The 27,094-nt window shown below is 35.9% G+C and overlaps 2 protein-coding genes across 2 annotated transcripts; both read right to left on the bottom strand.

Moving 5' to 3' along the window:
* Positions 1 to 3,495: 3,495 nt before the first annotated feature.
* On the bottom strand, positions 3,496 to 7,466 carry vgll1 (vestigial like family member 1). Its single transcript, XM_079630776.1, has 4 exons — positions 7,288 to 7,466; positions 5,436 to 5,629; positions 4,956 to 5,354; positions 3,496 to 4,505 (listed from the first exon to the last, which is right to left on the bottom strand). The coding sequence occupies exons 2-4, from the start codon at positions 5,620 to 5,622 to the stop codon at positions 4,465 to 4,467; spliced, it is 627 nt and encodes a 208-aa protein (XP_079486902.1). The 5' UTR covers positions 5,623 to 5,629; positions 7,288 to 7,466; the 3' UTR covers positions 3,496 to 4,464.
* A 513-nt stretch (positions 7,467 to 7,979) lies between these two features.
* adgrg4a (adhesion G protein-coupled receptor G4a) lies at positions 7,980 to 25,575 on the bottom strand. Its single transcript, XM_079630636.1, has 27 exons — positions 25,450 to 25,575; positions 23,266 to 23,337; positions 22,435 to 23,046; positions 22,246 to 22,343; positions 21,335 to 21,393; positions 20,718 to 20,766; positions 20,217 to 20,248; positions 19,937 to 20,088; positions 19,758 to 19,859; positions 19,538 to 19,612; positions 19,132 to 19,217; positions 19,000 to 19,064; positions 18,765 to 18,913; positions 18,055 to 18,181; positions 16,278 to 16,384; positions 15,979 to 16,183; positions 14,199 to 14,364; positions 12,472 to 12,621; positions 12,164 to 12,283; positions 10,976 to 11,021; positions 10,753 to 10,856; positions 10,332 to 10,453; positions 9,992 to 10,260; positions 9,804 to 9,903; positions 9,063 to 9,343; positions 8,754 to 8,855; positions 7,980 to 8,461 (listed from the first exon to the last, which is right to left on the bottom strand). Exons 1-27 carry the CDS (start codon positions 25,463 to 25,465, stop codon positions 8,298 to 8,300), a joined length of 3,630 nt encoding a protein of 1,209 aa, XP_079486762.1. The 5' UTR covers positions 25,466 to 25,575; the 3' UTR covers positions 7,980 to 8,297.
* Positions 25,576 to 27,094: the final 1,519 nt, after the last annotated feature.

Below are 27,094 nucleotides of genomic sequence, written 5' to 3'. Positions count from 1 at the left end.
CGGTTCACACGGACTTTAAAAAGCAATTTCCCGTTTGCTTTGAACTTTGAGCATTGTAACTTTGCAGATGTTGTTTATCAAACAGCAACATTACACACTAACTAAAGTTAGAAAAGTGAAATCATAATCAACCACCCTTTTAACGTTAACCTTCTTGTTATTGTCACAGTCTTCGTCTGCACCTGTCTGTCTTAGTCTGCACTACACTTCCCAGAATCCCTTGTGTCTTCACACCTGAACTCACTCCCTCAATCATCCACCTGTTCATCGTCCTCATTATCTGTGTCACCTGTCTTCACCTTGTTAGTGTTCGTTTGTATCTGTATTTAGTTCCTTCTGTTCATTCTGTCTGGGTCGGCTGTTAATTGTAATAGTATTTGTATTTAGTTGTATGCGGAGGTTATATCTGCCTGTTTACCTTTTTGGATTATAGTTTGGAATTAAACTCTTGCATTGAAGCCCTCTGCTGTCCTCCTCTTCTTCAGCCTGCATACACCCCTGACAGTTATATTACAAATAAACATTATATATTGTGAGTAAAAATAACGAAAATGTTGTAATAACATTATTGTAACCTTTTAAAAAGCATATAGAGCCTAACCACAACAAGAAAATTTGACATTTTAGGTTTTAGAAACATTGCAAATCACTGTTCCCACAACAATTTTGTCAGCTGGTTATGTGTTATTAATGCGTTAGTCATTTTTGCCGCTTTATTATAGATTTACACACCACAAACACAAGTTTATTGGTATTTTAGATAATTTGTGTTAGTAACACTTTATTTTGATGGTCCACAAATGAATGTCAAATAAGATTAGTGACTTAACTCCTGTAGTTAAATTAGAAAAAATATTTTCATGATTTGTTATCACAACTTTTTATCTTTTGTCAATTCAACTTAGATAATTAATGCGGTTCAGACAAAACATTTTGAGTTTCTATTAAACCAACCTCCTTCATTGTCTTTTATATTTCAATAAACTTACTTTGTTAAACCAACATTAATATTTTACAGTGTCCTGATTAACCTGTCTAGTTTAGTTCTCTGTGTAAGTAACCTATAACTCCCTGTTCCTGTTAGTTTACATAGAATTCCTTAGTCATTAGTGTTGATCGCTACCATACAAATGACAGTATAGTATAATTCTCACTAAAAACACATTCATAAAACAGCAGTACCTTATTAAACGAAACTCTATGGTTACCAGAGCTGTCAGAGAGACTGCAATTACAAGAAAGTTAATAACAGACGTATCAGCATTAACATAATGCCAGAATCCGATACTCGTAGGTCAGTGTTATCAGCTAGCTCACAATATTAACCGAAGCTATTTAGTCTCTAATGTCAGAACATTGTTTTAGAAATGACACATTATCATGGACATTGTCTATGCAACACTGACATCAGAGGTAAGATAATAATAATATCATAGTGTCAGAAATGAAATGTGTCCTATTTAAAGGTGACACCTCTGTAGGTCAGCACGCTAATTGAGTTGTGCGCTGTGGATTCTCTGAGGTATCTCTGCAGACTATATTAGAATTACAGATTAACTGCGAGTGAAGAGGAGAGAGGAGGCTTGACTGGAAAGAGTGTCAATAACAAAGGCAGACCGAAATGCCAGAGGAGTCGTGAAATACATCCAATTTGCCTTGTGCAGCACAATTTCACGAGGCACAAAAACAGCGCTTTTTTTAAACAATGTCCTAAACAAATGAGACCATTTCTCATTAAACTGAGAGTATGCAGATCAAACCCCAAGACTTTTGGAGCTAAGCAGCAGAGTAAGACAAAATTTGAGAACATTTGATGAAATCTGGAAAGGGGCACAGTCGGCTTGACTGTACATTAACCTGCTGATTAAACTGTGACTGGACATATTAATAAACACTGCAGCACAAAATACTGATTTCAGTTGAAAATATTTTATAACTGTACCTGCATATTATCTTAAATCTTCTGTTTAAAAATAGTCGATTGCAATGTAACACAATCACCCAAGCAACAAAATGAACATTGTAACAATATTAAAGTATCTAAACCAGGTTACACTACAAACTATTCTAGACATTCTACTAACTACTGTATAAGTAACTTTGCAACTACATGTCAACTAAAATGCATTAATTTGCAACATGTCAATCATTCGAGTATTAGTAGACTGTTGGGTTATGTTTAGAATAAGTTGACATGTAGGCCTATTTGCAAAGTTACTTATAGTCAGTAGTAGTATAGTTGGATAATCAAAACAAAGTGCTGACAATCTTTGACATGTTGCAAAGTAGTAAGTAGAATGTCTAAAGTGGACAATTGCAATAACATGTTACCTAATGCCGAAGTATTCTGATGTTTCACTATAATCGATAACTGAGGTGCAAGGTGGCAACAGTTGAGTTTTTATGAATGAGCAGCTGCGTCCAAAATCATACTGTCAGTGTAGGTACTTTGATGAAGAACTTTAAAAAGTATACGTCTAAACTTTAGTGGGCCTATTTATGTGTGTAGTGTGAATAAAAACATGGACATACTACATCCACGTCTATGTTACCACTGTCATGTGACCTATGGAGTCAGTTGCGGTGCTTCCCTTTCATTCACGACTCGTCATGTGGCCTCTTGTGCAGATAGATAGATAGATAGATAGATAGATAGATAGATAGATAGATAGATAGATAGATAGATAGATAGATAGATAGATAGATAGATAGATAGATAGATAGATAGATAGATAGATAGATAGATAGATAGATAGATAGATAGATAGATAGATAGATAGATAGATAGTGTCCATTGAATTTCACCTACCGTTTTATAAATAGCCTACATACTTGGAATTCTCACATATTTCACGTATTGCTTTTAGACATATTCTATACGAGAAAATATCAGATGGTGCAACTGACAAATAAGAATAGAGTAATATTGTGTGGGCTAATTATAAAGCATAAATCAGTAACTCTTAAGTTTTCTGTCCAGTAGGAGTCCTTTACTCTCATATTGCAATGAAAGTGAAGTGATGATCAATCATTGTGTGAATGCTTCTAGCCAGAGGAGAGTCTGAGCGCAGATCTGAGCTTCGCCTTGGCTTTGGTCCATTTTATTTGGAAAGGGACATGTCTGCCACCGGATGGGTTACTGCTAAATATAGTACAAGGACATCAATAATCCTCAAGCAGGGGTGTGGAGGTGGCTGTTCCTCCATCTGTGTCCATGAGTTGGATTCATGGCGGGGAAGTTGAGTGTGATAGCTTTGACATCATAGTGTGAAATTAAGATTGACTCCAAGACATACCGACTTCACATCATGCTGCTATAAGTAATGTATTTTTTGCAGTGAGATGCAGTGCAATGTTGTTCTCATCCACTAGGGTGCAGTGTCAGTGTTTTCATTAGTAGCCTATGCCTGTCATTTCAATGTCATAAAAACCAAGTCTGTCTTAAATGCTGTAATTTACAAATAAAATGTATTTCAGTTTAACTGACGAAATGTTGTAATGTGCCATTTATTTAATTTGAAGCCAATAAAATACAAAACCAAAGTGGTTTCAACTGGTGGTTTGTGACATAAAAATCTCTTTCTGACACCATCACAGATAAAAACAATGATAGGTGCTAATAATTAAATGTAAATAAATGTATAATTGTGCATGTGTTAGGATAGCAAAATAAATAGACCTTAAAAAATTTTGAAAGGGAGAAAACTCTTATTTTTGTTGTTGACACCAAAGGCAGTGCAACCAATCAAACTACAGTATTATCTGCAATTTAAACAGCAAAATTAGACAAATGCCAGCATAGTCAAGTTGTGTAACATGCTCTCATTTTTGAAAACCAATAATGAAATGGGAATAAATATAGTTTGTACAAATTGAAACATCTGCATTTTACAAAATTACTGTATACTCAAGCCCATAAAACCTCTTAGCTACTTTTAGTTGTTGTGCATATATACATTTGTGTATATTTGTATATCATTGTAATAATGCTTCAAATCAAAGTTATTTATACCCAGAGCAGCCTATCAGACAAATTAAATGCAACAAAAACAACACATTTTATATAAAATCGATTAAATTCGAAACGTTTGCAACAAATTAACTCTACAAATGCCAGTAAAAAAATCTGTAAAAACACAGATTACTCATTCTGTGTGTGTGTGTGTGTGTGTGTGTGTGTGTGTGCGTGCGTGCGTGCGTGCGTGCGTGCGTGTGTGTGTGTGTGTGTGTGTGTGTGCATTTCCTTCTATGTGCGTGTGATCGTCTTTAACCATATAGCCTGAGGCCAATCTCTTGTACAATCTTCTGTGCTGTGGTACACGAAGAGCTTGTTTCTGAACAGGTTGGATGTGCAGAAAGCCTCCAGGTGAAGCATTGCAAGGTCCATTGGTCACGTGTTCAGGTAAATGAAAAGAGCGATGAAAGACTTCTTTGTTCTTGCTTTTAAATCTCAAATCTTTTGAGCTAATACCAATAAAGATCTTTTTTCTCAATCACCTGAACACCTAAAAGGCAATCACAAATGACTTCATTAAAATACTGAGGATTGAAAATGTATATTAGAATGACTAAAATGTCATGACTTTTAAATATTTAATGTAGCATACACTACCGTTGAATTTCTTGAGGTCAGTGTGTTTTTGTTGTTGTTTTGAAAGAAGTTAATTTATTCAGTAAGGAAGCATTAAATTGGTCAAAAATCACAGTAAAGACTGAAAATTCAGGTTTAAAGAATTTAAAGACTTTTTTTTTTTACTCAAGAATAAAATACATTTTAAAATACATTAAGATAGAATAGTTATTTTTAAATTGTTAAAACAGGACAATATTGTTGTTTTAACTATCTTTTGATCAAATTAATGGCAGCTTTGGTGTAAAAGACTTCTTTCTTGAACGGTACTGTATGGTTACATGGGTGTGATTAAAACAGGATGGTAGAAAATAAGGGCATTTACCAGAGTTTAGATTGATATCACAAGCCATCTGGTCGCCAAATCCAGGATACTTTGTCCATCCAGACATGAGTTCTTGTTTGGAGGAGGGTCCCATCATTGCGCTCGTGTCAGGGCGATCGTTGTGGAGCAAGTTTAACAGAGAATTAGAGTACTGTTGTTGGGCTACCATCAAACCATCAGAGGATACAGCCGAGGGGTACATCATGGGGGGCAGAGCGAGACTCATACCCTGCCTAGAATCCCCTGACCACGGACCAGCGTTGTTTGCAGGGAGATGTGGTGACATATGATGGTTTGATTGAGACTCGCTGCTTGTTCCTAGCCGGAGATGTTCTGGAGGAAACATGGGCTGAAACCTGGTTTGTGACTGTGCTTCCCATTGACTTGAACCAAGTTCATCTAAAAAAAGAATTCAATGTTTAAACTCATTCAACAAGTCAAATATTTCACGTAAAAGGAAGTTTGAGAGGACTTGTTTACTTGTTTGAGCATATCTGCGGTTTCTTTTCATTTTGGAGTGCTCTCCCTTCGGTTTAGTTGCTTTACTTAGAGCACGGGAGAAATGTTCATCCACCATGCTGTTGATGTCTCCTTGGAAGTATGTGAGAAGGACACTACTGGACTCCTCCTTAACCTTAGCCACTGGGCTTCCTAGATCCTCCTCCATCACTGATCTGCAAAATGGTGTGCAATGCATTATTTATCAATCTATCCATGCAGCAGATTATTGTTGCTCATGGTGTCATGTTTTCCCATTCTAATGTAAAATTGCAATAAAATCCCATCACTTTATGATGTTCTTTGGGATATGTATGGATGGGATATTTCAAAGCCCAACTGTATCTAAATGTTCTACATTTGTAAATTGTATTTTAGCTGAATTATTCAATTTTTGAATTATTATATAATCAATTATTCAAGTGTTTATGTGTTTTAAAGTGCCAATAAGATAAATTATGTAGGTCTATCATGTATGAGATAGAATAAATATAGTTTTTTTTACCGCTTATCTTCATGAGCACTGTTCTGCTAAACAACAATAATAGGACCATTACAGCAGTTTCCACAGAAAAGCTTTTTTTTAAAAAAGCATCAGAGCCACAAATTCAATGTGTTTGAATTATGAGAACTAAAAAGTTAGTATATATAACTATATGTCAGATATTTTCTATGTTGTTTATTAAATGATGATGTATAGAATCTCTAGAATAAAAAGATTTTTTTTAAACTGTTTAAAAAACTTTTAACTTTTGTAACTTTTGTAACAAGGCTTCAACTCTCATTTAAAAATGTTAAATAAAACAGCTCTTTTTATATATATATATATATATATATATATATATATATATATATATATACATTTATACATTTTATATACATTTTATATACGTGTTATATACATGTTATATACATTTGTAACATATAATAACATAAACATTTTTGTGTTTTTGAAAGAAGTGATCACCATGCTACATTTATTTAATCAAAAACACAATTACTACTAATTCAAATAACTGATTTCTATACATATTCAAAAGTAATTTATTTCTGTGATGTAAAGTTGAATTTTCAGCATCATAACTCCATCTCTTAACTGTCACATAATCCTAATTATTTTATTATTCTATTCACATAATTGCATTTATATTATATATTAATACATTTTATAAATATATTATATTATTATACATATATTCCACAATATTACTGTTTTTACTGAGTTTTTTTATTTAATAAATGCAGCCTTGGTGAGCATAAGAGACTTTTTTCAAAAACATTAATACATTGGGTAACACTTTACAATAAGGTTCACAAGTTAATATTAGTTAGGCTAACTACTAACAATGATACTTCTACAGCATTAATTAATCTTACTTAGTAAATATTTACTAATACATTATTAAAATCAAAGGTTGTATTTGTTAACATTAGTTAATGCACGTGAACTAACATGAACAAACAATAAACAGGTGGATTTTTAACTAACATTTTATTAACAAATATTAATATACTGTAACAAATGTATTGCTCATTGTTAGTTCATGTTAGTTAATACATTAACTAATGTAATAAACCTTTTTTGTAAATTGTTACCATAAATTGTAATGTTTTCAATCTTTTGACGGGTACTGAAGCCTAGCCTACACTTTACAATAAGCTCTCATATCCTGCTCTCTTATGTCACTACGTTCAATCACGGACAGCCATTGATCATCTCCAGATTTACAGTATTAAGAAAATTTTGTAAATTAACGTCACGCTTATGTTACAGTTATTGTAAAAAATGAAATACTACTGTCATGGAAATAGCCACCATATAGCTTTTACTCACCGTGCAAACGTCGTGAAATATCGAGTTAATCAGAGGTTGCAACACGAACAATTACATTGCTAAAGTAAAGGTGATATCCGTCATTGCACGAGATTTAAACAGGCTGCTGTTAAATCAGTTCAATCGTTTCTCTATGAGGAAAAGTTCGACTAAGAGAAACTACTTCAGTTTTTGCCCTTAAATGTGGGGCGTAAATCTGTGAACTTTAACCAGTATGAGTAGAATGTGACTAAACAAGTCAGACCATTTAACTGTCACCTGCGGAAAAAAGACACTGACAGAAATTATGTTTTTTTAGAACATGTTGGTTTTTCTTAGACATTGTGGATTAATTGTTCAAATAATCGTTTTACAGTACGTGTACTTACAGTGTACATACCCAAGAAAGTGTAACATAAGTTAGCCTAACTACATGGGTTATAACCTTATAGGTTAGGTTTAGGGTACCTACTAGTTATTATAACCCAGTTACTGAAAATGCTATAAGTAGCCTATGTAGGCTATGTGAAACAGGAATGTAAAATAAAGGGCCACCATTTTATTTCATTAATGTCACAATTTATCTTAACAAGTATTGTGAATGCAACATAATTTAGACATAATCGTTTTGTTTACCAAAATCCAGTTAGTATTATGAACAAACATTTTAAATGATTTCTTACTAAGAAGTTTTAAAGCTGGCAGAAAAAAACTTTAACACTGATAGACTGATGTCAAAATTACTAATAATTCTAGAAAAAAAAGTGCTGTCACTTTACAGATGGCTAATGTATAGATATTATTCACTGGAATGACACCACTCATAACAGTTTAAACACACGGCCTCATTAATTAATCTCTCTGGAAGAAAATTGAAACAAACAATTGAATTCTATCAATGAAATGATTACAATGAATTGAAGTTTAAAAAAGAGGTTTTTCATGAATTTCTGCTGAACATTTCCAAAGTCTTCATTCAACATAAAAAAAGAGAGAAATGGAATACACAGAATTCATCTTCCCTTTTTTTATTATTGTTTTCTGTCCCGTGTCAGGAAGACACCATCATGGCTGCCCCCCGAGTTTGAGGTATCAGAGATCTTCCTTTCACTGGTAGTCTCAGACTTCATGGATGGCGAGGAGACATGTTGACCACCTTTCGCTTTGGCCCCCGGTGTCACAGAACGACTCCAGTCTGGTTAAAAATTAAAATTATATTATTCTTTTTCGTTTTTCCAAGGAATCCGAATTGATAATGATTGTGTTTGTAAATAGTGTAGATGGGACACGGTTTCCTTTTTAAGTAAATTTTAATCTAGAACACTACTTCTTTGTTATTATATATGGGTGTTTGATATAGTTTTGAATAATACAGAATAATTATACAACAATATTATTATGATTTAGAATAGCCTAATTTCTATTTCGGAATAGTATAGCTTGACTATGTTAAGTATGAGTTTAACTATTGTTTATGTGAGCCAAACCTGAGTATTCACTATGTCTGAATCTTCCACAGCAGAGATGCATCCTCCACTGCTTCCTTACGTTGTCTTTCATCAGACAATAAAACAGGAAGATAAAGAAACCTGAAATACAGCAAAAAAAACGAAACACTTGTCCTTTGTTTTTGACATATCATCTTTTGTTACAATAATGCATTCTAGCTTATCTGCCAGATGAACCTTATAAATCAAGTACCATTGCATCTACTGTATGTGCACAGTGTTGGACATACTTTGAATGCATTTAGCTTTAACTTTCTCTCCATAGGCATAAGCAGCCCTTGTTGTTACCTTGAAGACTGTTAAGGAGGGAGAACAGGTACAGCAGGGGTGTTTTGGCTGGGCCCCAGGCGACGAAGGCTAGAATCCAGGTAAGTCCCAGCAGGAAGGTGAGGCTGGCCACCACTCGCAGGTCATGCAGGAACCCTTTTCTGTTGCTGGCATGCTTATTGACCCGCATCTTACGGATCTGTACCAGCACCACGGCAAACACGCAGATATTACAGACCATGATCAGGGTCACAAACGTCACCACCGTCACATAAAAGGTCACGTCATTCTTTACCCAGCAGCTGAAAAGGATGAAGAGAGAAAGTATGACCATAAAGTCCTCTTTGCACCAAGAACGAAAACTGTAAAAAATAACCAATGATAACTATGTTAGCGTGCACACCAACGGATGATAACGTTATATTTAATAAGAGCACCATTCAGTTATGTGCTGTGGATATAATCACGTGCTTTAGGAAGGCTGTCACACTGGCTTTCAATATTGTTATCGTCCGTTCATTAGCTGGACAAGCATCACAGTGAATGTGATTCCAACAACATTGTTCCTCCAACACAGTCTCATGACAATTCATAACTATTTTAGGACTTAGCAAATTGGCGCATTTGTACAATCTCATTCATTCGTTTTTGTATGATCAGAAATGTTTAGATTTTTTTGAAAGCCAACTTCTTGTGATATCAGGTTGCTTTATGGTTATCGTTCTTGGCACCAATATAAATGATTGGTTGTTTGGCACCTACAATGCAGTGGAGTCGTCTTGGAGAAGTGCTCTAGAGAGGTCAGCGCCATATGAATTTATATCAATGGCAAGCACTAAACCTACAACCAGCAGAGGTAAACCTGCAAAAAAAACGGTTTAAAAATTGTAATTGTTATATTCAATTGCTTTACACTCCACAGTATAAGAGGGGGGAAAACACTTCCTTACCCCATCCAAGAGCACAGAATTTGAGCATGTAAGATGGCACATATGAATTAAAGACCTTGACCAAGGCCAGATACATGTTGATTGCACCCAGTCCCATCCAAGTAAAGGTAGCCAGGAAGAAGTAATGTAGAAGGGCAGCTACAGTAATGCAGAGGGCATTGCTGTTAAAAGAGGCAAACCAGGAGTTCACCAGGAACAACATGTTCAACCCTAGCAAGGCCACGGAGATGTTAATAAGGATCTTTGAAGGGTAGTCTCGCCTCAGTTTCCTGTGGTAAGAAAACACATGTAAGACATATAGGATGCTGAACACATAATGCAAACGAGTCAATGAACTCACTCAAAGGCCAAATAGGTCAACAGTGTGACTCCAAGAAAGATGGAGGATATGCCACTGCCCAGGTATGAGATGACAGTCAGAATCGTTTCATCTTTCGGGTTTATTGGAGTTTTAAAGATATCCTGGAAGATAAAATGATTACAATAATCAAAATCTTTGCATGAATTATGTTGTGCACATCTCCGTCGTTTGTCTTTCATTAATAAACACTGACCTTTAGTTTCAAAATGGTTTCATAAAAGCTATGCTGTTTATTATTACATTGCTACATAAATTGACCGTTTCAATTCACTGACCTTGTGCTGTTGCAAAGGCACATTTATTTTCACACAACCAAAAAATATAATGTAAAACTTTGTGTACTTTATAAAAAATACTTTAATTGACTGTGTATGTCTTGGGCACACAAAACTGAACTCACAAGAAGAACTCCAAAATGTGTGAGGTGATCACAGGAACAGGACGTATGAGTGGCATTAGACTTCACGGTCTCACATCCTGTATCGTTCCATCCACCTTTCTTATCTACGAGACATTCAAACAACCATTGAACTGTCATTGAGGCATCGACCAAAATTAAGAGCTCTCTCACTATAGATAGTCCTAAATGTTGAATTTAAAAAAATGTGTTTCACAAAGCTCACTGTTTTTGTTGAAGTCCCAGTAGACACACCTGACACTGTCCCAGTCCTATAGAGGAGAAAAAGACAGTGTGGTGAAATATTACTTTAATGATGAGACTAGGGGCCCTATCTTGCACCCAGCGCAATTGACTTTGAACACCGACGCATGTTTCATTCCTATTTTGCACCCGCGCACAGCGGACTTTTCCCTCCACAGACGCACGTCGTTAAATTAGGAAATGAACTTGCGCTCGCGGGGGCGGTTCAGCGCAAAGAGGAGGTGTGTTCCGGCGCAAAACTCCATGGTGCTATTTTCCAGTTTTAGAAAGCAATTCCGCCATTGACCAGGAAAAAAACAGTCTAAAGACAGTGGCGCGTTGCGCGTTAGTGATATGGTATTTTAGGGCGCGTGCTTGGCCATAATGTTAACGCGCATCCACTTTGATTCTCTAATATAAACAGATGCAGCAGTTTTCATTTTTGCAAATCATACATTATTACAAGGAAAAATATTAACACACGAGGGAAATCATTGTTGTGTCCGTGAAGATGTGAAAAAGATCTATCTAGATAAAAAATAAAAAAATCTAGATTAGGCTACACATTTACTACCCAAATTATACGCCTGTTTAACCGAAGCTAATTTGGGTGGGTTTCTCCCATCATCCCCAATGTCAGTTCTCTGTGTTTTACAGCCCTGACGAGAACGTCGGTCTCCTCGGCTGTGAACTGCTCCTGGCGTGCGCTGGCAAATCCGCCGTTATAATAGCAATCCGCCATGGAACAAGCGCGCCGGCTCTTAAAGGGAATGTGAGAGGACGCTCTGATTGGTTTATTTCACGTTACGCCCAAACCACACCTATGAATAATGAAGCTACTTCAGACCAACCCCTTTTAGATTTGCGTCGGGCGCAAGAGTCGTTTTTCCCGCCGGGAAAATAGCAACAGCGCCGGGAACCGCCCACAAAGTTACTTGCGCTTTGCGCTTTGACACTTGCGTTTCAGATCGTTAAAATAGGGCCCTATAAATCTGTGATGATGTCAGGGGTTATCTTAGTGGATTCATTACAGCTGCCTTAAAAGCTATATTTATCAAGATATTTGTTGACAAAAGATATTATGCATTTAGTGGTACTGGTAGCATATTAATTTAACTCTTTATTAAGGCAATAATGATGTTGAACTTTGGTTGATTGTATCCACACAGACCTCTTTAGTTTGGAGATGGCGGAGAGTGACCATCACTGGGATCTCAAGGTCGCTCACTGTGGCATTGGTTACACTGGCAGACACCACATAAGAGTTCAGCGTCATGTTGATTGCAGGGTCCTAGATACAAAATTTGCCATCAGAAGTACTGATTCTCACTTCATATAAATAAATTATTAATTAATTAATAATAAATATAAAATACGATTCTGTGGTTATGCTGTTATTTACATTAAACTGACTTTATTCTTCGTCTGAAAGTGAGGAAAATACATAATCTGACCACCAGTTCAAGGAGTGTATGTTACCTTAAAGAAATTTTCTTGGGCATAAAACTGGAACTGAACACGAGGGTTGGCTTCATTGTTTGGGAAAAAGCTCTCAATTGCCGGAGGTAAGGAAATGAAAGCTACAGTTCCTGAGTTTGGATGCTCTGTAAAGTTCTCATCATAAAATATCTGCAAAAAGGATGGGAAGAAAACATTACTGCAAGAACAATAAGCCCTTCAAGGTCACACTTTTTATAAATATTGATGGCTGAAAATACCTGCCTTCTTTCTACAGTTACATTGTTATGCCAGTACTGTAGGTGGCATCTGTCATGATTCCTGTCTTGTGTTACCCTGTCTTACGGACTTTTAAGTTGCAGTGTTCTCTTTCTCATTGTTTCTGTGTTCATTCCTGTGTCATGCGGCCGTGTTTGTAGTTTTGTAGTTTTACCTGTTGATTAGTCTTCCCTAGGTGTGTCTTGTTAACTTGTTAAGCTTGTTTTCCCCTGTGTATTTAAACCCCTGTATTTCCTGTGTTATTTGTCAGGTCTTGTCCTACATGTTTGGTGATGCTCATGCTGTTCTCTGGTTTTATGTTTATTTTGTTATTAAACTATTTTTGTATTAGGATCCAGCCCTCCCTTTGTTTGTTGAGTTCACCCTGTGTTACAGCAACAAGTGACTCTTTATGAATGAGTCGTTTAATTATTCACTCATCCCATTAGTTGAAAATACTGCTTTGTTTAGTAATAGGGGATGTGTGTGATTGATTCTGCTTTGATTTTGTGATTTTTTTTATATAAGCAAAAATGGACAAAGTAACTAATAGTGTAAAGTCTATTCAACATTGACTGCATTTCTGCATCGTGCTGTTAGTTGTCAGCTGATATTTGAAAAATGGCTCTCTTACTGGTGTGATATTCCTTAATTATTCATTTTAATTGTGTGTTTTATATTTAGTTCTTCCTAAACATTTCTAAAAATGCTGAAACGTTGTTCAGCAAGCTCTAAAGACTCCAAAAATGTAAGAAACTACACATCACGTGCGCAGACCACAAGAAAGAGCTGTGATCAGTCCGCTTTGGGATGTTTTGTATCCATTGGGAACGAATGTTATTGAGTCTGTGATTGCTCGAAGCTTCTAAAGGTTGATTAACCATAAATCAATCAACCCAAAAACATCCATAATGTATTTGTTTATACATACTACAACAACATATTGACAGGGAGATTTAAAAGAGTTTAACAATTTTTTGTATTAAATCTAGTTGCAACAAAACAATGTGAGTCAACTTTGGTAAAAAAAAAAAAAAAAAAAAACATCTGCTATGTATGATCATGTAGATCACTATGACAGTTTTTTGAGAAAATGTATCTATTAATGGCTTATTTATAGTTGTCTCTGCATATTAAATTGGAATACGAAGGTATTTTTACACATTAAAATCCCAATTTAATTCAGCTTTAATACAACAATGGTGGCTGAATACATACTGTACATCTCACTAGATGTAAAAAGTCATTCAGTGGTCAGGCTTAGTATCACACCTGACATGTAAATGTGCTAAAATAACCACTTGAATAACACAATCCATTAACGCACACAAGGACAAAGAAACCTTGTGGTCACAATAGTGTGAAAACACGTTTGCAAAGGTACTGTGATATTTTAATATCACACTTCTATTTTCGCTAAGAGACTAAAGTTTCCATAATGATCTTGGTCTCATGCAGTGTTAGATATACAATCTCTCTTTGTCTCTCACCTCAGGGGTGCTATCATTCTGTAAGGAGGACACCTCAAATGTGAGGCCATGGAACTGAGAGGTGTCAGGATTGATCAGCTGCAGTGCTAATGAAGGTGCTGTCATGTTATGAGCATCTCCCGCGAACACCGTCCTGTCTCCCATAAGGTCTGTAATAGAAAGAACTCTACCACACACAAAGACAGAAAGCCACAATGGAGTGAAGACAGCAGGAAAATAAGATACTGTGACATATATATCTACATCTACACGCCAATAACAATTGGGGTATTAAAAAGTTTCATTGGAAAAATGATTACCCTTTAAGGGTTCACCCAGGCTTTATTTGTTATCTTAGTTAGTTAGTTAGTTAGTTAGTTAGTTAGTTAGTTAGTTAGTTAGTTAGTTAGTTAGTTAGTTAGTTAGTTAGTTAGTTTATTTCGGTCAACTTCAAAAGAAAGAAAGAAAAAAGCAAACATAGAAACAAAAATTAAATTACAATGTAAACAATATTTGTAAAGGTGCATAGCGCAACATTCTGAGTTTTGCAGAACTATGCCACCTCTGGCAGCAAGCGAAACTGCAGCCAGAGATGTGCACGCTCATGGTTGGACCACACGCACACTTGCATGAGCACGAGCTGTTCATAACTGTTCATAACCAAAGGAGGATCAGCCCAGCCGCAAATATTTTGTTTACAATCATAATGTCTTCAGAGGTAATAAAGTTATAAATCCCGTTTGAGCCCTAGAGCAGACCGGAGATCTCTCCATTTGTTGAAAGCCTTCCCTTTGTTTACTCTCGTCTTATTCCGACGCCTGTCTGAGTCCAATTTGGCCCTTTTGGTTTCACTAGACAAAAGTTTTCTTTTTTTTTATCTTACGTGGAGTTTGCGTTGGTTTTTGAAATGAACTACAAACAGGTCTCTTACAATCCATCTTCTACGGAGAATGCCGGCGAATAGGCCCTATGCACAGCTGCACTACTTCCTGAACTTGACCAACAACAATAATCAGACACACCTGGATTAATCAGTTTGGCCAATCCTGGCAGACAGGAAACAAAGGACCCTGCTTAAGTTCAGGAAGTAGTGCAGCTGTGCATAGGGCCAATACACAAACCTGCCAGACATCTATGTGAGCGTGCCGTGAACGCGCATAACGTCACGCCCAGTCTAAAATTCGGCCCGAATCCCTCTTATTTATTTTACTTTACAGGATTATAGAGACAATCTCAGTGATCAGAGAAGGGCTCATTCAGCCCATCAGGCAATTGTTTAAGCATGTATGGGTTATAAAACGGGTATTTTTAACATGAAAAGTTGCTTATGCACCTTTAAAAGAAAAAAATTGCTTGACCGAAAAGGTGTCGCGCAAGGTATTCACGCAAAAATAAATATTCTTTCATCATTTACCCATCCTCAAAGTTATTTCTGTGGAACCCAACATGTGAAGTTTAGCTAAATGTTTATTCTTCTATACAATGAAAGTGGATGGTGACCATGGGTGTCATGATCCAAACAGACAAAAAGGCATTATCAATTCGAAGTAGTCCATACAACTCTTTCGCTAAATATTCTGATGTCTTCTGAAGCCATATTATAGCAACTTGGGCATTATATTTTAATTTCAAAACTTTTTTCCACAAATAAAAATGTAGGCCTATACAGGTTTACAACCACATGAGGGTGTGTAAAATGAATGACAGAAAAAGAAAAAAACTATTTTGAGCTAATGATCCCCAACCAAAACCAACTGTATCATAATACAAGCATGCACAAAATGACTGCTTGAATACTTACTTGTTAGTGACTTGGGTGGGATTAGTTGTGATATAACAGATATCTGAAACAATGTTAGTAATGCTGCTGGACAGGTCTGTGGTCAAGGTTCCAACCTCAGTGACCTTAGACAGCTTTTCAAGCACAATGTCCATCTGAGCATCATTCAGACCGGTTTGTTCCCGTAACAGATCCTCAATCATGTTCACAATGTCTGCTGAGTTGTCTGGGGACAGATGCCATTAAAGTGGTCAATTTAATTGTGCTTATGTCTTCTCTGACAAATAAAACCCAAATAAAACCCCATAATGATAACTTACCAGCTGTAACTGTGATATTTTCCAAATCATCAAAATCTACCGTCCTTATACACTTGCTCATGTCTGGGGGATCCCAAACTGCTCTGTCAGTTGTCCCGTTTAATTTACTGAATAAGATGGGAAAAGATTAAAAATGCATACTCCTGACTTTACCATGCAGGGTTTTAGACCTGAAACGATTGAGTACAGCTTTATTCTTGTACTCTTATAAACAGAAGTCAGAGACTTTTTCTAAAGCTCTTAGTGGAGCGGCTAAGTGATATAATCATTCCGTTTATGATACAAGCATGAAAATTGGCATGAGCAGTCTCCATGGGTCACTTGACAAGAAAATTGTCCCGCCATTTTTCAAGATGGTCGACACCTTAGTGGAGCAGTTAAGTGATATAGTGGATTATTTGGTGATACAAGCATGAAAATTGGCATGACCAGTCTCTGATGGTCACTAGACAATAAGCCACCCACAGCTATGATTTCAAGATGGCGGCCTTTTTTTTTTTATTACCACCATGCATTAAATGGAGCAGTTAAGCGATATAATTGTTTAGTTAGTGACATAAGCATGCAAATTTGTATGAGCAGTCTCTAAGGGTTGCTTGACAAGAAAACACTCTCAGCCACTTGAAATTTCTATTTTCAAGATGGCCAACCCCTGGATCCTCAAAAGATAAATTTTCCGATAGAAATGTTTTTTTGTTTTGTTTTTTCATTAAGGACGATTTGGTGTCATTTTATTTAATATGTTTTAGATTATTCTAAAGAACAACTTTTAACGTTGTGTTGATTTGTTGATTATAGATAGATTAGACAAGAGTGAATATCTGCACTATACCAGGGCACACTGGTGATGTATCACTGCTGTTAAACTCAGAGTGGGGTTCAATGTCAGCTAATTGTAAAGTTAGTATCCCAGATACTGTCTAATCTACCCCAAAACAGTTAGATAGCCGCACCTGAATTGACAGGTTGTGCCAGTGTGGGAGAGCCGAGCCAAGGTTAATGGGGTTTTAGTTAACCGGATGGTGTACAGATCGCACAGGATATATGGTAAATGGCATTGGGTGTAGGGTTAAGGCATGAACTTAGTTCATAGTATCAAAGTGCTTGGTAAAAGGTGGTAAAAGGATAAACCCTTGGCCTCTGCCTATACATTTGCTGCAGACATGGCAGAAGCCATCATAACAGTTGAGAAAACTAACCGGCCGCCTTGAATTTTTGAAATTTCAAGTGGCTCGGACAATTTTCTTGTCAAGTGACCCATGGAGACTGCTCATGCCAATTTTCACGCTTGTATCATAAACTGAACGATTCTGCCAAACATAAGCACTTAGCCGCTCCACTATCTGTAAAAATATAAATTTAAAATGTATTGCTATCCTGGTCAGTTTAAGAGTTAATATTTGCATTGTCAGGAGTGAAGCTAATTATTCAATTAAAGGATATTACTTTTCACAAGAAAAAGATAAGATATATTAATCAGTAAAGCCACACAGGATTGTGTGTATAGGTTGTGTGCTAAATGACGCAAACACATGGCAAATTAGTGTTATCTGAATGTTCAGGGCTATTGAACTGTTTCTATAGAAACAAAGCATTTCACTTTAAAGTATACGCAATGGAGATTTGATAATGGAAATGATAACTTCCATAAAACAAACTGGAGATCTGTTTAAATTATTGATGCTGATATAAGACAAGAAAAAAAATTTTTTTTGAAATAACTAAACCAACCTGTGTTGTTTACATCAGTATCAAATGCTGCACAATGTGTACTTACCAAAACCTTGTAGCACTTTCATTCCCTCGCACACACCCCATGTCATATAGGCTTTGAGCAGTCATGCCGGGCCACATGTAGATACCATACACCGTGAGCATGATCTCTTCTGGACAGAGACCGGGATCTGTAACAATAAACAGCTTACACTGAGAAACAGCACAGATATTTACTCCATTAGACATTTCCCACTAAACATTGGACGTCGGAGAGATGTGCAGATCTAAAGCAGATGTAATATTTTTTTATTTACAAATATCAACATTGTTGTTATCAACATGATTAATAAATATGAATACAGATTATTTATAAGTATTTAAGATCATTTTCCAAAAACTCCATTTGATTGTCTCAGCAGAGACGCATACAGAGGTGTAATTCTGTAGCTCAAACAGTAGAGAGTTGGCGCTTGCAACGCCACGATCATGGGTTTGATTCCCAGGGAAAGCAAGAACTGATAGGAATTTAAATGTGTAATGCAATATAAGTCACTTTGGATAAAAGCGTCTGCCGAATGCATAAATGTAAATACATGGTACAGAAAACATGACCGAAATTGGACGTCCAAAAATTACATAGAAAAGACGTCACTCCGACCTCACATTGCGCAGTGGGTTACACAACAGTGATTTGTAATTTTTTTTCTTGTAATATTCAACATTTGTCTCCTTCATTTTTGCTTGGTCACCAGTAAAAGGCCAAAATCAGACCTATATGATTGACTTTGACTTCTCCAGTTGGGACACTGATATTGATGGTAGCATTGGTGTATCCTTTTGTTACGAGTTCAAAAATCAGCCTCTCTGTCGCCGTGACATTCACAGGTATCGATGTCTGAACCTGGAAAGTAGTGATGTACCTGACAAAGATTTCATTTGATTAATGATACAGCATCTATTTCATCTCCATTTGAATGTTCCATGTGTTTAGTGTTGGGACACTTACTTAGGTGCTTCTTTTAGCACAAGATTCAAAACGTCCATTTTGCATTTTCCCAGTGTTTCGTGAAGCTGAAGAGAAGTACATCAAATACAAAAGTCTGTTCTAAATGCTCTAAATGTATGCGTCTTTACTTACCCATTCCTGTATAGTGTGTTTAGGGTTTGTGATACTGCCACTCATTGTTAGGTTGAGATAGACTTTATAAAAAATGTCTCCAAAATCTGGTGAAACATTAGTGAATCAATTCAATAATTCCAAAGAACAACATATACTGCAAAAAAAATTAACAGTTCGATCACATTTAATAAAATGATAAACTATTGATATGTATATATTTTTTTCACCATTTTGTCAATGTTGTTGGGCAGAACAAAGAATGAAAAGTATAAGACACAGGCAAATTTGCTCAGAAACCATCTCATCCAGAAAGTCAATAAAGTGACCACTATGTAAAACATATTTAAATACAGGTTCTGTGAGAGTAATATCTACAATGTACAAATCATACACAAACAATGTGTTATGTTATTGTTTACCTCACCTCTGTACGAAATTAATCTTGAAGTGGTTGAGCAGATATTGTCCGTGGCCAGTGTTCGTAATGGTGTGCTAGTTACTGAAGAACAGAATATTTTACATGTGAGTTCTTGAAAGGGAATGTGATCCTTTTGTACCTTTTGATAAAGTTAAGGTGCATTGTGCTTCTGCATTGATAAAAGCATTTACTTCAGTTGAGTTATGAACCTCTGGATTGCACAAACCTGATGTTGTAATATTTTTACTGCCGGGACTCTTTGTGGTTTGAGACAAGACTGGTGCAGCAGTGGTCACAGCAGGATTCAAAGTCACATTTGGTAAGACAGCTGTAAAATTTGAAACAGAGTTTTGATCGACTGAATTTGATCGATCCCCTCCCCACCCATCACACAAAACTACATACCTACTGAGAGGATGTTTATAGAATCTGGATTTGTTATCAGAAAGACGTTTTCGCTGTAGTTATAGGAGGTTATTAACAACGTCTGTATCTTAGACACTGTTTCACTCACATCAGCTCCAGGTATCACGCTCACAAACACCACACAATCAAACCTAAGACCACAATAGAGTCATGAGACAATTTGACTCATACACAAAGCATAAATTTCCTATTTTACTGCATTTCTGTGACACGCATGTATTAGGCTATTGCAGGTATATGAGGTATATATATTTTTTACCATTGTGTCTTGATTTGTGGCTTTCCACTACCCTGCAAAAAAGCATAACGTAATGTAACATTTATAATACATTTGAGCAAAACACATAATGTTATAACATTAGGATATAAATTATATATATATATATGATAATGTCCACTTAAAGGGATAGTTCACTTTAAAATGAAAATTATGTCATCATATACTCACCCTCAAGTTGTTTCAAACCTGTATGAATGTCTTTCTTCTGCTGAACACAAAGGAAGATATTTTGAAGAATGTCAGTAACTAAACCGTTAACTGTTCCCATTGACTGCCATAGTAGGAAAAAAAATACTATGGCAGTCAATGGGAACAGTTAACTGACTGGTTACCGACATTCTTCAAAATATCTTCCTTTGTGTTCAGCAGAAGAAAGAAATGCATACAGGTTTGAAACAACTTGAGGGTGATTATATGATGACATAATTTTCATTTTAAAGTGAACTATCCCTTTAATAATCCGTTGTAAAAATATTGTACCTGAATTTTCCCCTTATTTTGTCCAGTTAAATCAGCTCCAGTTTGAGCGCTAAATTGGAGCACAGATGAGAAAAATGTAGCACCTTTCTTAGACATAAAGTCTATGTAACTGTGCAGTTAAATGGAAAAAATATATAATAAAAATAAATGTGCCACTTGAAATAAAAATGGCATGGACACCCTATAATATGCTTACTTTAACAAATGAATGCAATAGAACAAATGTTTTATTTAGTTAGTTAGTTAGTTAGTTCAGAGGTCTTCAACCCTTCTTTCTTTTGTATGTTCATAATATCTTGCGCCGTCTAGTCATTAAGCTGATTAGCTCTCGGTTTATACATGCTGAAATGCTCTCCATGTCCCATATGATTGGCTGTTCGCTGCACGTCACACTTTCAGGTGTACGTGCTTCAGACAAACTTAAGATCAAACCGTGAATTGACACAACGTTTATCGAGCATTTTGAGCCCGCTGAATCTGATCTAAACCAAGTTGGATTTGTGGGGTTTTGTCAACTACTGAAACTCTGAGTTTGTTAAACCAGCTTTATGCAACAGGCCACATGAGCAGGGTTGAAAAGCTCTGATTTAGTTTGTTTAAAAAAATGAAACAATTACCTTAAGTTTGACAGGAACACAGAATGCACTGATATTTTCTGAGGGAAAATGTTCTTAAGCTGAAATAATAATAAAAAATATATACAAACATCTTAATATAAACACAGCAAAAAAATAAATGTAAAATTAGTGAAATTGTCACGGTTCACTAACTCATACTCTCTCATACTCATAGTGTGTGTGAGTGTGCCTGTCTGTTGATTGCTAATGCTGCTGATGAGCTAATCAACGCCAACTGAGGCTCATCAGCCCTGCTATTTAATGCCTGTGCTATCCGTCCTGTGTTGTCAGATCGTTTGGTGTTACCCTGCTGTGTTCGAGTCTCCCTGGTCTTGTGCTGCGTCTCCTGTGGATTTTTCTGTTCCTGTCTCTGTGGATTGTTCGTCAGCTGGAGTCATCTTGGAGGAGACTGTTGCATATTGTGTCCCTGCGCTACCAATAGTGACTTTTCATCTGCACATGCTTCACCTGACTCTTAGTCTTACCTTCCTCTTGTCGGCACTCTTCAAAATAAATGATTATATTTCACACTCGCTACTGAATCCTCCTTTGTATTCGTGACAGAAATGTAAAGACATCATTAAAGTAAAGGTTTAACCTTAAATTTACATACTGAAAAACACCAGGAGAAAGATGCCCAGGGTCTGTTCATCAAATGTATGTGACATTCTTTCAGCTCATCAGTTTAGTTTAAATTATTTTATGTTCATACAAATATTTACACATAATTAGAAGTGTGTGTGTGTGTGTGTGTGTGTGTGTGTGTGTGTGTGTGTGTGTGTGTGTGTGTGTGTGTGTGTGTGTGTGTGTGTGTGTGTGTGTGTGTGTGTGTGTGTGAATAAATTCAATGCAAGTGAAAATGTGAATTATTATACAGTATATTATAACATTATATGCAAATATAATCTTACCCAGTGTAGAACAATCTCCTGGATTTCATTCTCGGTGTTGCCACTTTTGGTGTTTTGCGTAATAGATGTGTTCATTTGAATTTTATATTTTGACGATTCTGAAATGTTTTAAAGATACAGTTCATTAGAGTGCAATTTCAGTAGTGTATAACATCACACAACACAAGTTTTTCTTGCAGTTTCTCTCACCACACTTCAAGCTGTCGTCCTGTATTGGTGGGCACTTCGGATAATCCCAGTCCTGCGTTCTCCAAGTCATAATGTTCCCATCTACACATTTGCATGCATCCAGCTGCAGTGGACTCAACTGCTCTCCCCACATTCGGAACAAGGACATATCTCCAAGGAAGTTTTTCCCGGTCTCAAAATCAATAGATCCTCCAACAAAACTGTGCGACACCCCCAAAGTCAGGGTACCATTTGCGGCAAGGAACCTGGGTGACGTTTCTTTCAAATGAATTTTGAATATGGCTTTATTAACGATCATTTGGAAAAGCCTAGTGTGACTTGACCATGTCAGACAAACTGTGTGCCATGTGTCTTTCCGAAGGTCATATGCAACTTTCCATTCTTCCCCAAAAAGGTAGGCTTTTAAATTTCCCCCATCTCCAGCCAAGCCAAGCTCCACGTGCTGTTGCCCTGGACCTTTGTAGTCAAAAGCAGTCCATTCAGAAGTAACAATCTTTTTCATGAGGTTGACACAAACACTCAGTTCTTCTAAAGGTGGGATGATAACATTATTCAGCTGCCAAACACAGGATTTGGTTGTAAAGGCTATCTTGTTCCCCCATAGGCTCGAGCCTAAAAGATAAAATACAGATTAAGTATCTATTTTCAGTTATAAGTTCTTATAAGAACTTGAGTAAACCATATCCTAAGTTTGTATATTAATAATCAACAAATGATATGCTCTTTAGCAATATAAAAACTTTATCAAAGTAAAAAAAAATCAAGGAATAGAGGAGAAAAAAAGTATTTACATAATGCAAGGAATATTTGTGATAATGTGAAATATCATACCTGAACATATGAGAGAGGAGCCCAAAATCCATAAAATCACAGCCAGGCATTTCTTAAATGTATGCATGATATCTGTATGACAAGAGAGAGAGAGAAAATATTCATTTCTACAGTGTCCTTACTTTTAAAAAAAATGTTCAAAAAAGGATTTAAAGTAATAAAACTCTATGTTTAAGAAACGTTAATGAGTCAAACCATCCATAAAGAGCAAAACTTATTAAGTTATCATCTTATATAACTTATAGGAATAAAAAAATACACATTTTACTATCTTTTTTTAATCATGAGTTACATGTAGGTACTTACTGTGTTATGACATGTCTCTAGAATGGAAAAACACTTCAGTATTAACAAAACAAAGTAAACTATGGTAAAAGTAAACCAACACAACAGAAAACCATATGACTTATGAGGGTATTTTGTCCTCTAAATATATCCAGCGCAGGACCTCTCCTCAGGAGACAAAATCCACGCCCAATCTCTTGTTGATAAGTTATTTATTAATCATAAAGACATATAAACATAAAAGGATCCGTACATGGGTCAATAAGGAACAGTTTCCGGAACCAGTTAATCTCACGATTAACCAGTTAGTTTAACCCTTTCATTTTATAAATCTGTGGATGTTACGCTTTCACATAACTGAGACCCAGCATGCTTATTTTGATTGTGATGTTTGCTTGTTTTGAGACTCTGTTTATGATTATCACTCATGAATGTGGGAGAAGACACACCTCATTTAGTTAAAGATTAATAGTGCAAGTTGTGTGATGAAATACTGACTCTTGCTAAATGGGAAGAATGTTTCTGATATAGGGTCAGTCAATGGTGGGAGTATAATGCATTTGTGTCAGCTTGTTCTGTAGCGTAATGATAGTAAAAACAGAACATGTGATTGAAGCTGTAAGGGTTAATCACTAAAATATCCACAAAATATTTTTTGACAATCGATTTATGCTGTATTTGGAAATGAAATAAAGATAATGCCATTAAAAAAACAGCACATGGCAGTGCATATAATTGTTCATGTTTTCGTTACACAAACAGTTCTGCATGAATGTGTCTACCATCTTAACAGGAAGTTGTTTTAATCTAAAGCAAACAGTTCAGGTAATGTTCCTCATGTGTTCAGATCAGAATCAGTTCTTCCAGATAGCTCTGACCAAACAAATTTAATTAGATTTTATAGTGGCTGTCTATTTCAACCCATTCTGCTCAATTACATAATTCTCATGGACAGATATTTACATGTATTCATTTGTATGCTGTACATATTTTGTGAATATTTGATTAATCCTTTTATTAGTTCCAAATTAAATGTGTCTGCCATTGTGATATATATTATATATACTCGCACTCTAAAAATAATGCTGGGTTGTTTCAACCCATGTTTGAGTCAAATGTTGATGAAACCAACCATTGGTTAAACATTTTTGTATTATTATTTTATTAAATTTTTTAAACCCAATGGTTTGGTTTGTCTTGGATCCAAACATTGTTTGAAACAACCAAACCATTTTCTGGCTTTTTATTTATTTTATTTTTATATCAAACAACTAAAAAATGGTATTTATAATTTGTATATTTACCAAACTTAACAGTTTATATAGTATTTTTTAACGTTTCTACTGATACCATTGGCACAAGCAGTTGCTGATTTTATGTAGGTAATTACATTCTGTGCAATAGAACATCCAGGTCTTTATTCTGAACTACCACATGAGGGCGTTACTTAGAAGAAAAAATGTCAAACAAATATATTAGGCCTAGTTTCTAATCCAGAGCAACTTGCAAAATAGGTTATTTTTTAGCAACTGCAAATGATTAATACAGTAGGCTATGTCAAAATATCATTATAATATCCGAATAGCCTATATTTTAATAATATTTAATATCTAAAAAAGAGGGGGAAAGTCAAGTTTATATCAGGGTTTGGTTCAATTGGCTTTCCCTTTTGAAAATTAAATAAAATTCAATTCAATTTACAAATGGCTGAATTGAATCTACAACAAAAGACTGGTAGGGACTACACGACATTCCTCGGGCTAGTGACATCACGACACCAACCCAAGAATTTACATAAACCTCGCCCAGGGAACGTGATTTATATTGTCATGACATAATATGCTAATCAAAGACTAGAAGATAGTCAACTCCACATACAATATAAATTAATCAACTAACCATTCAGAAACGTCATGTTGCATTCTACATGTTCTGCTTGAGTTCTCCATCATTGTCTGACTCCGGTTTGAACATAAAAAGGCTAAAAGTTTTTGAAATTTTCAGTCTGTGTGAGGTAATCGGAGCTGCTAACACACACACACACACACACACACACACACACACACACACACACACACACACACACACACACACACACACACACACACACACACACACACACACACACACGCACGCACGCACGCACACACGCACGCACACACACACACAAACGCTCCGCCCTGACGGGAGCAGCAGCTCGTTTGCATTTAAAGGGACAGACTCGCCCTCAAAATGTGACAATTTTATATACAAATATCTGTGGGTATTTTGAGCTAAAACTTCACACTGATGAGGACATCAGAAACGTATTTTACATCTTGTGAAAAGGGCATTATACCACCCCTTTAAGAGGATTTTTTGGATATTGTTTTTGTACAAAATATTTTCTTATGTATAGGCCTATATATATATATATATATATTGGACCGGACATGTAAAAAATTAAAAATAAATTAAATAAACAAATAAATTAAGGACATTCTCTGATTATTTTCAAAGTGGAAACGCTGTTATTGTAAACAGTAATGGCAGGTAAAGTTGTGGGACGTGTTTATTCCATGTTTCAAGAATCAGTGAAGAGAAATATAGAGCTCACTGACAGCTCTAATTTCTTTAGTTCCAATGATTCAAATTGTGGGATGTTTCCAAAGGGAGTGTTACTATTGTGTTTTCAATGAAAGCATGAATCATCTTCTGGTTTTACTTTGTATGAGAGATCATTTTAACCGAAGGGGAAAGGAAGGTTTCAGCCTCCACCTCACCATTTCCTCTACATTTCCCATTCAGGGTATTACTGCAAGAAGCTTGAAAGAATTTACCACAAGACTGTGAAAAATTGTAGCCTGGAACCAGACTAGAAAAATTGCACAGTGTTCCCGTGTATGAGGTTTCACACATACTTTTAGGCCTACACCTCTTTTTGTTCCACATTTGAAACCAATATTATGACCAGGACAGTGACAAAGTACATTTACTTGAATACTGTATACGTAACTACACTTATCTGTATACTTTACTTGAGTATTTTTTTTTTCTGGAAAATATTTTAACTTCACTACATTTGAAAGACAAATATTGTTTTAACTTTTCTGTCAAGGTCCTTGAGTAGAAAGTAGTACCATCAGTCAGGGGAGGATTTTGGTTGTAGGGGTTGCATTTTGGTTGGAAAATAAAATTGGGTTGACGTCAGAACCGATTGGCAAATTTTGTCATTGTTTTGGAGCACACTAGCTTATAGATAACAGTAAGGCTGACATATTCATATTAAAAGCCAAAAAAACTTTATATAGGGCACTATTTGAGGGAACAGCCATTTGTGTGTCCAAAACCATTGTGAACTTTATTGAGTGCATTTCAATCTGGAACTGTTATAGAAATATTTTTGATATTGATATGAGGGTAGGGGCGATTTCAGACACAAACAATATCTGATTAACATGAATATTACTACTAGTCTTCTCAACTAGATGTCATCCTTTTTTTCTTGCCTGACAGGATGTTACAACAGAGTCGCTGACTTCACGCTTGCAGAAAGAAAGCTGGT

Source organism: Phoxinus phoxinus, assembly GCF_949152265.1.
Source record: "Phoxinus phoxinus genome assembly, chromosome: 12".
In the NCBI taxonomy this organism is placed as follows: domain Eukaryota; kingdom Metazoa; phylum Chordata; class Actinopteri; order Cypriniformes; family Leuciscidae; genus Phoxinus; species Phoxinus phoxinus.
This window is presented reverse-complemented; position numbering and strand designations above follow the sequence as displayed.

Bases quoted from the DNA above. Each gene is read 5' to 3' on its own strand.
- vgll1 (XM_079630776.1), bottom strand. From the start codon at position 5,622: ATGGAGGAGGATCTAGGAAGCCCAGTGGCTAAGGTTAAGGAGGAGTCC. The intron at 5,355-5,435 runs GTAAACAAGTCC...TTCTTTTTTTAG, and splicing joins CCGCAGATATGCTCAAACAA to ATGAACTTGGTTCAAGTCAA. The intron at 4,506-4,955 runs GTAAATGCCCTT...ATTGCCTTTTAG, and splicing joins TGATATCAATCTAAACTCTG to GTGTTCAGGTGATTGAGAAA.
- adgrg4a (XM_079630636.1), bottom strand. The intron at 22,344-22,434 runs GTGAGAGAAACT...AAAACATTTCAG, and splicing joins GGACGACAGCTTGAAGTGTG to AATCGTCAAAATATAAAATT. The intron at 9,344-9,803 runs GTAGGTGCCAAA...CATCCTTTTCAG, and splicing joins CAAGACGACTCCACTGCATT to CTGCTGGGTAAAGAATGACG.